Source organism: Artemia sp. Qi Xiang Cuo, chromosome 15 (assembly GCF_049724085.1).
Source record: "Artemia sp. Qi Xiang Cuo chromosome 15, ASM4972408v1, whole genome shotgun sequence".
Lineage (NCBI taxonomy): Eukaryota > Metazoa > Arthropoda > Branchiopoda > Anostraca > Artemiidae > Artemia > Artemia sp. Qi Xiang Cuo.
Genome location: NC_142808.1, coordinates 1,519,936 through 1,532,915, shown reverse-complemented (window position 1 = coordinate 1,532,915; position 12,980 = coordinate 1,519,936). Strand labels below are relative to the sequence as shown.

Genomic DNA, 12,980 nt, shown 5'->3' with positions numbered 1-12,980 from the left:
TAGAAGAATCGAAAAAAATTTCCCCTCCACTAGATTAAAAAATACCTTTTTTGTCTCTCCTCTCACATATATGTAAAATGCAATTCGATTCCGTTAAAATATTGTTTGGAGGTCACTTTCAATTTGCAGCTTCTTCAATGTCCTTTCAAGTTCAAATAACAGTAATGCAAAAAACAAAAATTAAGTAAAAAAAAAAGCAGAAGCCTAACTGCACAAATCGACTTGCCATCGAATCACCCTATCATCTCTTGTTCTTGTTCAAGGTTTTGTTTCTCAAAACTCTAACAGCAAAGACTTAACAAAGAGAAAGCAGTATATCAATAATGTAGTACATTAATACCTGAGAAATTTTTGAGTTGTTTTCTTTTTATATTATGGCCCTGTAGTAAATATTTATCTGTGGGTAAAGTAAGGTGACAACGTCTCAAATATCTCCAAGAAGGTAAAGGTCTAACAAACGGAAAGCATGACTGGACTCACTCTTGACTAAGAACCGTCTGCAGCCTTTCACTTCGTAATAGCATGGATGTGCCTTCTGCTCACGGTTGTATATCACGTGATTTTCTGCCAGATAAAGAAGTTCCAAAAGGTGATGAAGGAAGAAGTTGTCCTTCTTTCTTTTTGGGTGAGAACCGTGAATTTGGTCGTCCAAAACTATTTTTGGGAGACGTGACAGACTCATATGTTGAATGTGACCGAGCCATTTGAGTTTGCTGGTTCTGGGTCTTGGTGGGAATTATCTGTTGGATGTTTCGGTGTTTGATGAGTTTGGCATTTCAGACGGTCGGGGAGGGGGGGGGGGCAAAAAACGCTTCAAAAATTTATGTGAATTTTTGTTACATTTTTACGAGTTGGACAATAGTTTCGGGGAGGTAGAGTAGCCCTCCCCCTGGATACGGGCTGAACTACAATCACAAAAATTTATACTGACTTATTTTAGGTATTTTCGCTCTTCATGGCTATCTGAAATCTTCACTGGTAATTATTGACAAATTTAGACAAGCATCTGAAACCGTCGATGAGACCAATGAGTTAAATAAGTTGGCTGAACACTTTAAGGAGTTAAGGTAAAAAAAATACTGTCATGTTGGTTGTGCCAATCCACGTTGCTTTATGTGAAACTGAAAGAGAGATAAATTTGTAGTCCATTCACTTAGACTAAGCGTTCTATAGATTGGTACAACTTAAATTCTAATATCAACATTCATTACTGCAATCGGCGGTGAAGTGGATTCTTGGCAAAACTGTTGAAATCACTTAATATTTTTTTATTTATTATTATTATTTTTTTTTTTTTTGCTCTACCAATTTACCTACTGAAGTTTGAAGAGTTCAAAAAATAATTAAAAATGATATGTTTTGTTGGAAAAATAAAGAACAAAATTTAGCAAAAAAAGCAAACCATCCTACTACCCTGTTCATTTTATTCTTGTGATTTATTGAATTTAAATAATAAGTGATTTTACAAACTCAATTTATATTCTAGGTCACAAAAATATTTTTTTTAAAATTAAAAAAAAAACATTTTATAGACTTCATGTAAACCAGAGAAAATTGGCCAGCAGAGTAGGCATTTATTCACACCCCTCCCTTCAAAAGGTCAGAGTGTCATTTTATTTTTGTAGAATCTAAATAGAATTCTTGGATTCGTTTTTTCTATATACATTTGGAAGGAAGAAAGCAATGATGAACAAGTGTCAAAAAAAAGATTGTCACATATTTTTCATATCGATAATAAAACTTGTCTACGTCCTATTTATTTAAGGTACATCTGAGAGCAAGAAAATGAGTCTCCATGCGGTTATGTGACGAGTATATAAATAATAATGCTACACAAATGACATAAGGGCCGTTCTTTTACTCATCTATGTGCTAAGATCTTACACCTTTTGACAAAAAACGTTTAAAAGTGAAATCTTAGCACTAAGATCTTACATCTTATGGTGATCTTTTGCAAACGTCTTCCATGATTCTGCTCTGATCAGCGGTCTGAGAACAATGATCAGTATATAATCAAAGTTATCTCATCATTGTTCTATATGGCAGAAAGATGACGTCTTTCACACTTGTTGCTAACACCAGTGTGCTGTAAGATCTTAGAACAAAGGTGAGTTAAAAGAACGGAAATCCTTGCAGAAAGATGTGAGATCTTAGATGTAAGATCTTAGTGCAAAAAAACGGGCCTATAGTTTTGCAATTATTATAGTGACTAGAGTAGCTGCAGCAGTATGATTTTGAAATGATGGGGATAACTTCATAGTCCAAATTAGGACATGTAAGATCTTATTGTAACCTGTGGATGTCAGAAAATCGCAAAATTGTTCACATAAAACGCTTCACTGCAGCCGTTGAAACGTATAAAACATTAAGGTCGTTCGATACCTAGAAAAATCACCCTATCTCGTCTATTATCAGCTTTTTTAGTTTGTGTGGCTAAACTATTCAGAATTAATTGGGCAGTTTTGCCATAACTTGTATAGCTTAGATAAGAGATCTGAGTAAACGATAAAAACTAAAAGCCGAGACCTACTTTCCTGGAAATCTTAGAAAAAACATTAAAATTCTCCAGTTTTGTGCCAGAGATAGAGATATTTAGATTTAATGAAACTTAAATCATTAAAGCGTAAATTTAAAAAGCCGACACCTACTTTCCTGGAAATCTTAGAAAAAACATATAAATTCTCCAGTTTTGTGCCAGAGATAGAGATATTTGGATTTAATGAAACTTAAATCATTAAAGCGTAAAATTATCTGTTTTTATTGGACAGAGCAGAATTTTCTTTTTAGAGTTCAGGAAAGAGCAGTCCCTAAAAATTTTCTTGTATACCTGCTGGGAAAACATTATAAATGACCTCAAAAGATGTCTCATTGAATAATTTAACAGCTTTTGAAGTTTCCTGTTGTGCTAACTGTTTTGATTGAAATCTTTGTGGACACAGGATGTACATACTGTACTTACATTGATTAGACAGTGTTTTCCTTAACAATTAGTAAGAGACTACAAATTTCCTTTTTAAACTAGCATTTCGAATCGTTGATACTTCTAAAAACCCCTATCAATTTCTTCCATAATTGCTTTGGAAAACCCCTGTGGTGTTGAGAAAACTTGCTAATGAGTCTTTTGTCTTTGAGACTGTCAGCCGACGCTAACACTCGCAAAATGTAACTCTCTGTATCGAACGTCCTTAAGAGATATTTAACAACCATATTTATAGGAATAAGCTAAATCAAGTTTAAGAACCCAAGAAAAACATTCGAAGGGCTAATCTGTATTAGCTTAGGCCAGCTATGCCTAATAAAAAAATATAATTCCTATCTTTTATAATCATTTCCATGTTAATATCCCCCCAGGCCTCGAGTAAAAAATTTTTGTATTAGAAAGACACAGCCCTCATGTTGTTTGTCAAATATTAATGTAAAATTCTGATAAACATGATTAGTTTCTCAGTTACAGGCAATCTATGATTCGAAAAAGCTTTCATTTCAGAACAACGGATGCAATTTTTTGACGGCCCAGTAGAAATATTTCAACATTGCAGTTGGGGAACCGTTGTGATGCATAAACTTGCAGAAAAAAGGAGGAAATTTGACAAATCACGCAAAAATAGCCATTTTTGCGTGGAATCGCATCGCACCCCCTCCCTGGAAAATACCCTCCCCCCGTGGAAAATGCTCCCCCGCAGAAAATACCCCCCGTGGAAAATAAGTCTTTACAAATTTGAGAATTTTATTTGAGTTTTTTTTTCCGTAGGGGGAAGGAATTTTGGTACGTGTACATTATATGCCACTCACTCCAGTTTACGTTGTGTTAACCTCGAAAACAAACCGGTTTCTTCGTTAGTTTCTTTCATCTTAGCACAAGACAAGGCAAAGAAAAGTGACAGAATGGATGAGAAATATATTATTTGGGCTATATACTTGCACATAGGGGGTGGGGGGTGGGGTAAAGTATTTGGACAGTTTGAAGTCAGAAAACAATTCCTTCTAGGTATGGCCACTAAAAAATTACAGAAGAATAGCGAGGTATCTGGAAATTTGTTAACTAAAAAAAAAAAAAAAAAAAAAAATCCTAGTATAAAGTAAATGTAATGTTTCATTTAAGTGTTTTCTCCAAGTATTAAGTGTTATGTTTTTGTTTTCAGTGGCTGATTTTCCGAGTATTAAGTACTATTATTAGGTTAATGTAGTGTTTCATTTAAGTGTTTTATGATGATTGCTGATCAAAGTTTGTTATTTGTGCCTTTTATTTATCTTATTTTACTATGTTCATGGTTGGCTTTAAACTACACTTCAATATCTAGCTATCTAATATGCAGAATACTTGTACCGAACACATTTTGCATGCAGACCCGCTATACTTCACCCCCTTTCCTCTAATACGCAAATCTATAGCCCAAATTTGTTTCTAAAGTAACGAAAAAACTGGTATGTTCTCGAATTTTAGTACCAAAATTCGTTCCCCCTGCGGAAAAAAAACTCAAATAAAATTCTCGAACTTGGAAAGCCTTAATTTCCACGGGGGGGGGGCATTTTCCAGGGAGGTATTTACCGGCGCTGGGGGGTATTTTCCGCGGGGGTAGTCGCCGGAGGGGGGGGGGTAAACGCCTAGAACCCTCCATGGTATAAAGATATAACCATTGTTCGACCGGGTGCAATGTCAACATTTTGTTTCCAATTCATTTTACATTTCATATATGCATATAAGGTTCAACTGGTTGTTAAGTCAATATAATATTTTAAATCCTTTCCTAGAATTGTCCTACTACTTTTACGGCGAGTAATCGATTATCAATATAAAGCAAGGGCTTACATACTTATGCCAAGTACATTTTAGTCATTTACGATTTGTTTATGGGTGTATTACATGTAGACATTTTAGGTTCGATTGGCTGCAGAGGCAATATTTTGTTTCCGGTACGTCTAAGTGCATGATACACACACACATATATATATATATATATATATATATATATATATATATATATATATATATATATATATATATATATATATATATATATATATATATATATATATATATATATATATATATATATATATATATATATATATATATATATATTCCGCAACACTATAGCTGGTGAAGCCTACAAAGGGCTGTTGCAACACTTCACGCTGCCTAGCCTACATAAATCTGGTCTTTCTTATTTTGCGCTTTATTTTTTTAATTTGAAGATTAGCTTTAACTAGGCAAAGCAAATCTAGTTTTATCAGGGGTAAGTATGGTACCGCTAGGTAAAATTCTCTGAAAAGTGCGGTGCCTTTAAAAGCGTCAGCTATATTTGCTCTTAAATATACTTTAACTGCCAGGATTTAAAAATAAATTGCCCGATTTAAGTTTTGAATATTAAAACTATGCAAAATTTGAATATAGAATTTCATCGCATCACGGGAAAGTGGCATCACAACCTTTTTTTGCGAAAACATAAAAATAAAGATCCTCCAGAGCAATTGATTTATTGAGCTTCGACACTTATCGAAGTTTTAGTTCTCGGGCATTTTTTACAGGGACAGGTAGCAAGCCTGTTTTCCAACATTATGGCAGCTGGGATCGACCCCCAGCCCTTGTATGACCAAGTAAAGATCAATCCAGAGTCAACAGAAGATCGGTTTGACAGTGCCATCACAGATTTGATCATGGTTGCAGCAGTAGAACAACCTAGTGCCCATGGTAACCGGAAGTTTAAAAACACGATTTCAACATAAATGTTTGGTAAAAAAAATAGTTCATTTAGATCAATGGTGAAAAAGATTCAGCAATGGTACCTTTTTTGCAAGTTTCTTTTAATAGTATATTTTAATCGACAAAACAAGTTTCCGACTATTTTGGGAAAAAACTTGAAATTACTCGAAAATGATAGTGGGTTAAAATGAAAAATGAACCATTGGAATCACGATTATCGAATACCCTGAACTGTTGGTTTTGAGTCCCCATCATCTTAAGAAATAAGGGAAATCCCATTTTTGATGGACAATAGGGATGGGTCTCTTTTTTTTTGTCAATAAAACTTTGATTATCACGGTCTTTTACCCATTTTAAATTTTATATTTTAGTGGATTCTTAGAAAGATATCTGGGTGGATGCACTAATCTAAGGCTGGTAATGAAGTTGGTTACAGCCAAAGTTGCGAGGTTGATAGAAATTCTGAAGAAGCACAAGAACGATGATCATAACACTTTTCGGTGCTTGATTTTCGTCCAAGAAAGGGTCATCTGCAAATCACTTTGTATTGTTTTAATGGTAAGATTCTTTTTTTTTTACCGTAATTGATCTAGAAAAGAAATTCAACATAGCATGACACAACATTAATACTAGATAGATAGTATAATTATTTATCTAGATATAATAAATGCAGAAATCTAACGAAGATGCAATAAAACTGGTACAATTAGCTATAACTGAGATATTATACCTCAGAAAAGTCTCATTGCGGGAGAAAATGTGAAGAATATCATCTCAGAAAATGAAGATTGTCATTGAAGATGTTTCTCTGACACGAAGATCATCGGTTAAGATTTAAGGAAAGTTACAGTCAAGGAGATACATGGTAGGCAAAAGATTTTGAGGCTTACTAATGCGTGGGTCCTAAGAGCAACCAACCGAACATTCTTCGGGAAGTCGTCTTCTTGACTTCAGTTATATGCCCAGAAGTGCCCTGAAGGGATCTTTGCCTTTGAAAATCTGTCCCAAGGCCAATGTACCCAAGGCCCTATAAGTTTCAAATGGATCCTGATACAGTCGTGCCAAGGCTCGAGAAGGAAAGCATGTCTGCGAAAATCATGATTCTCATTGTTCCATGGTCCATGTTTCAATGTCATAAGTGAAAAACACAATCCTACCTACATTTCTTCTGAAAAACTGGCAGTGTGAGTTGGTGCTGTAGATTATGTGGCCCTACTATGTCCTTTTAATCATTTAGATATGAAATATAACCTGCAATATATACCCAATATGTGGCTGAAATTGTCTGGTAATTGCTTGAGTCTGTATTAAAATCATGGGAAAAACTGGTTACATCCTGAACGAAATAATGGGTCGAAATATTGGCCGCTTTTATCAGATAAATGTCGTTTTTTGTAAACTTAATTTGTTTTCTTTTTAATTTCAATACTTCAACCTTGGGCCTTGCTATTATTAAATTTCCTTTCGCCCAGTTAATATTCTCTCCTGTTTAACTGACTACGAAAAATCTGGAAAGAATCCGCTAATTAGCTGGCTAATTCTAAAAAAATGTAGGTGACCGGTGACTAATACAGGTACTACTACTACTACTAACAACTCACCGCAGCATCAAGCCGCCTGACGCCAACACAGCTACGCACGCTCCTACTCCACCCCAATCTATTCAAAGCCTCCCTTTTTACACCCGCCCACGAAGTTCCCATTTTCTTTAAATCTTTCTTTATGACGTCCTTCCACCCCAGACGAGGACCACTTGCTTTCCGTTTAGCCCTAGACGGTTGGCTGAAAAGAGCAATCTTCGGTAATCTATCATCCTTCATCCGCACAACGTGCCCTAGCCACCTCAACCTTTCTTTCATTATAGCCCTAGAGAGCGGTATTGAACCACATTTTTCGTATAGCCTATTGTTTGAAATACGGTCAGTCAGTCGGGTACCCAGAACAATCCTTAAGCAATTTCTCTGAAAAACATCTAGCAAATCTTCATCCGCTTTTCGGAGCGTCCATGCTTCAGAGCCATATTTGACCACTGTCACCACTTTAGCTTCTAATATTCTAATCTTGGTTTGCACTTATCTTCCTATTCTTCTAAACTTTTTTTAACTGTGAAAAAACACCCCGAGCCTTGGCTATTCTACTTTTAACATCTTTGCTGGTCCCACCATATTTACTAATAATACTACCAAGTTAAGTGAAGCTGCCCACCCTATCAATCTTTTCGTTACCCAGCGTCACCTTTTTCGTCTTCTCTTATTCCTAGCCTTAGTGGCTTAGTCTTCTTAACAATAATTTTCAAACCTATTCTAGCACCCTGAACTTGCAAAACCTCTAAAAGTTTATTCATTTTGCTCATACTTCCATCTAGGATGCTTAAATCATCAGCATAATCTAAGTCCAGGAGACTTTTTCCACCCCATTTGATTCCGTGGTCACCCATTGCCTTTCCTGTTCTCCTTAAGACAAAGATCCAATGGCAATATCCAAGGGTAAATTTTATACTTGAAGGGAGATTTACTGGGAGATTTTAACACCCAGGTCGGTAGAAATAGGGATATATGGTACTCCAGCCTAGGTAAATTTGGTGTAGGAAAAGAAAACAGTAATGGATACAGACTTTTGCAATTTTGTAGGTATAACAATCTAGTTATAACCAATACGTTGTTTGGTTATAAAATGGCTCATAAGTTAACATGGTATTCACGTGATGGTAAGACAGCAAACCTTATTGATTATGTTATAGTAAACCGAAGACTGGCAGGATTAAAAAGGGAGGCTTTGAATAGATTGGGATGGAGGAGGAGCGTGCGTAGCTTTGTTGGCCTCAGGCGGCTTGGTGCTGCGGTGTGTTGTTAGTAGTAGTAGTAGTATTGGCACTGTGCCACGTACACAGGGGAAAGTGTGAACAAATACTGGTGGCATTACGGTAGGAACATTTACTCTTTTCTATGACAACCAAAACAAACTGTAACAAATCCTGAAATAATGAAATTTTAAAACTAGCCGTAACAAGAAGAAATTTGGAAATAATGTGCTTACTTATTTGCTTAACTCCCATCGGGCTGGGTTGGCTGACTCGGGACTTCTCCTCTAATGCCATCATAACAGTATTTTCGGTATGCCTCCCTATTTGTCGCAGTCTTCAGTAGCACTGGGAAGGGGCGGTCGAAAAAGTTTTCCTACCGTTGCTTGGGACGTCATTCTTTTGGGCGAGAGGCAATAGTTCTTCCTTTAAAGGTCGTTTTAGGCAGTTGGAACTAGGGACATATACTGAACGTTTCGTAACCATTGAATCTGCTGGAGTTGGGTGATCTTCATGATGGTTTAAGAGTAGTTTAGAGAGGACAGGAACCTTCCGTTTGACACGCAATCCAGGTAAGTGATGCCAATAAGCTTTTGAAGTGATTTATTTTTGAAAGCTACCAGTCGGTGCGTGTCTTCGGCTTTTAGAGTTCTTGCCTCTGCTCTATACGTTGTAACTGAAATCACCAAAGCACGGTTAAATCGTATCTTTAGTTTTGTCGACAGATAATTATTTTCTAAATAGAGCTCAATAACTTAAAGCATGCAGAGGCGAGAGCCAGGCGCCCTTTGATATCCTTTGAAGAGTAATTTGTGGGTCTCAGCACACTTCCTTGGTAAATGAACTGATTGATATACTCGAATTTCTCATTCTGAATAGCCACTTCGGCACGAGGTAGACCTGTCTCTGGGTGCCATATTGCTTTCATCGGCTAAGTAGCACTTTTCTTCATTCTGAAGGATGTAGTTGCATCGGCGATAGTGTTTGTACCCGCTTGAAGCTCCTCTATTTTTCTATTCAGACGATGGGTGTCATCAGCGTATGCGACCAGGTCGAAGAGATAACTTTCTGAGATTACTCCTGTGTCATTAGGCCCTAGTGCTAGTAAAACATTTAGGAATAGGCAGAGCAGAATGGGTGAAAGGAGGTATCCTTGGAGAACGCCTATAGAGGTAGAAAACTTTTCAGTAACTCATTCGCTAGTCGACACCATGCTTCTTGCTGTCTCGTACATACTTTTTATAATGTCAATTAATTTAAAAAACTTTCCTACAAAACAAGTTTTTCAAAGAAAAGTAACGACTTTGGTCATTAAGCCAAAGATGTGCAGAACTAAATTCAAATAATTTTCCAAGCGTAACACTATCACAAATCAGCACCAGTAAATAAATGCAACCCAAAACAAACAAAAATTATAATAAATAACCGAGTCAAACTAAAAACGAGCAAAACATTGCACAGATAATGCCAGAATAGACTTGGTTTGGCTTAAAACTAGCAGGTCGTCCGCGTACGCAGTATAAGACATATCAGATAAATTATAAAAATACGAAGGCCTATGGATTCCTGATAACACATTTTGTATGCAAGTTTTAAACAGATAAGGTGATAGCACTCTACCCTGTCTTACTCCAGATTGAACTGGTATATTACCATAGTACCCTGTACCTGATTTCAAACGAAAAAACGAATTACTATACCAAAATTTAAGTACACGTATGACAGAAGGGTTCACTCCAAACTCTGACAAAGAGTGTTACACTTGTGCATGGCAAATACTGTCGAAAGCTTTAGACAAATCCAAAGCGCAAATATGTTTCGTAACCTTAGACTGGGCATCATAAAGAATTGAAGGTAAAACCTTATGCGCATGTTGGCACCCAATACGAGGTTGAAATCCAAATTGGTTTGTGTCTTTTGCAGTTCGTTCAGTAATATATGCAAGCAGAACATATTCAAAAATCATTCTGATATTGCAAGCAACAGTGATGGGCCTATATAAACTGCAATCAAAAGGGTCTCTTCCACGTTTAAGAATAGAAGTCACTGTTCCGCAAAGGAAGGAATCAGGCACCATTGACAAACATAAACAGAACTGAAAAAGTAACTGGACCTAAGTGACTAGTGCCGGACAATCAAAACGTAAATGGTGAGCGTTAATCCCATCAAGATCACTGGATTTAGACTTAAGTTTAAGCATACAATTAACAATACCTTCAGTTGATACAGGAATAACATGACGTTGCAAAGATTTAGGTGGCAAAAATTTAGAAACTAAGCACTTAAAATGATAATGAACACTATACTCAATCTTACAAAAAATATTTTTATAATGCCTAAGCCAAGACGCATCTGGGATGACATTACTGGTCCCTAGTGAATCAAATTTAGACGCATTAACGACTTCCTTCCACTGTACTGCACTTTTAGGGAACTTTTAGGGCACTTCCACTGTACTGCACTTTTAGGGAACTCAGTACCATTATCACGAACCACACGAAGATACCGCTTACACTCCGCTTTTGTCTTGCTTTATGTGTCAAACAATTGGCCTCGCAAGGGCTGCCCACACGCAATCCAGATGCGAAGCCAAAGTTTACCACGATTTTTGACGGCTTTAATACCGGGGTCTTCTTTCCAAATCGGACTTCGAGTTTTGAGTTTAACCCGGACAAGGAAGACATCCACATTCTCAGCTTGTTTCATGTACTCAACTAAGCGAAGGTAATAAACATTCAGTTGCACTCTGGCTTGTGGTGAAAAAAGCTCGTGCACATTAGATGAAAAGGAATCTTGACACAGTATAACAGAGTTGTTAGGGTAGAAATATATAAAGGCCCATTAGCTTTGCTCCACTCTCGTTTCATACACCATTTCTTATAAGTTATTTTATGAGGGCATATAAGGATTTTTTGAATGGGTGGTCGTATAAACATCAGATGGGGCGTATTTTATTTGAAATTAGAAGTTATAGTGTCCTTTTTAAGAGTCAAAGTGGTTTAAGAGCAAACATCCCCCCCTCCATGCTCAGCATTTGCCTTAACACCTCCAATCAAAATTTGGAGATAATTTTATTTATCGTAGTTGAAGGTTTCAGAAATTATGTCTGTGAGGAAGACAACACCCCCCCTCCCTACAGCTTTCAGGGAAAGGGTTGTAAAGTTATGCCCTTGGTCGTATACGCGTTGGAGGGAACTCATTGGATTGGTATTCATAAGTTCTAGTGCCCTTTTTAAGAGTCAAAGTAATCAGAGCCCAGCTACCCAACACCCACACACACACGAACACAAACACTTCGTGTTCTCCTGAGATGTATCCAATAGGTATTTTGAGACAGTCTTTTTATTCAAAATAGTCCAAATATCAAATAACAAGGCTTTTGAGGTTGATACAAACCATCAGAGCCTGAGGCGAGGGTTGTAAGTTTTGCCCCTGGGGCATTTAAGTTTCTTATGGAAGGGATGGTCTTATGGATGGTTCAAAAGCCTACTGCGTCAGTTTCGCTGTTAAAAGTAAATGTGTCTTATCAGTCTTTGGAAAGAACAAATGAAACTAAACTGAATATTTGATATACAAGGGTGTCAATTGCTGAAAGCTCAGCAATTCAAAATTCTTTTTCACTGTGATTTTTTTTTTTTCAATGTTGTAATAAGCAGAAAAGAAAATATTTGTAATATAATTCGTTATTTTTAGGGAAGAATATTGAATTAACGAATAGTGCTAATTTGACTATTACAGTTAGGGAAGGGGGCAGTTACCAAACTCCAGTTTAAAGTTATTTTTGTTCGTTTTAAGCTTGATGTGAATATTCAATTTAAGTTTTACTCGTTTTAAGGTGTATTTATTTATTTAAATGAATAAATAAATGAAGTTATGTAATAGCCATTTTGTTCAAAATAGGCCAAAGGCAAAATAACTATGCCTACAGGGTCGTCACCCCCCTTGGCCCCTGGGGCAAGGACTATAAGTTAAGCTAGTTAGCCATTGTTAACATATATGGTTTTTATGGAAGGAGTGGTTGTATAAACGTTGGAAGTTGGCTCATTTGATTGGAATTTGAGAGTTCTCTTTCCCTTTTTAAGATTCAAAAGTGATTGGAAAACAATCAGTCTTTCCCTCTTGCACCAATTCCCCAAATGAATTGAATCAAGATTTTGAGATGGCGTTTTGTTTAAAATAGTCCAAAGGTAAAATAAGTATGCCTCTATAAAGATTTTTATTGGAAAAGAGGATATGTCTAAAATGCCACTTTTGACAAAAAAAAAATAGTTATAGTAGTAACGCGGTAATTAGACTCCTTTAGAATAAATAATGTTGACGATTTTCCTCAAAATTGGTTGAGAATTCTCTCCTTATTTGTCCAGTTTACCTTCGAGCACGCCTGTCCTGTTTGGCATCTCCAACGAATTGTCGGAAAAAACAGAGGCTGTCTAAAAAAAGGTGCCTAAGAATTGTCTTCAATGAGGGTGTAGTCTC

General features: G+C 36.5%; 1 protein-coding gene across 2 annotated transcripts in view; it reads left to right on the top strand.

Moving 5' to 3' along the window:
• Dcr-2 (Endoribonuclease Dcr-2) overlaps window positions 1-12,980 on the top strand; it is a 247,146-nt gene that overhangs the window by 75,812 nt on the left and 158,354 nt on the right. For both annotated transcript variants that reach the window (XM_089101646.1, XM_089101647.1), the window contains exons 6-7: window positions 941-1,067; window positions 6,076-6,262. In XM_089101646.1, the coding sequence (XP_088957772.1) occupies window positions 941-1,067; window positions 6,076-6,262 (314 nt within the window). The remainder of the gene's footprint in view (window positions 1-940; window positions 1,068-6,075; window positions 6,263-12,980) is intronic.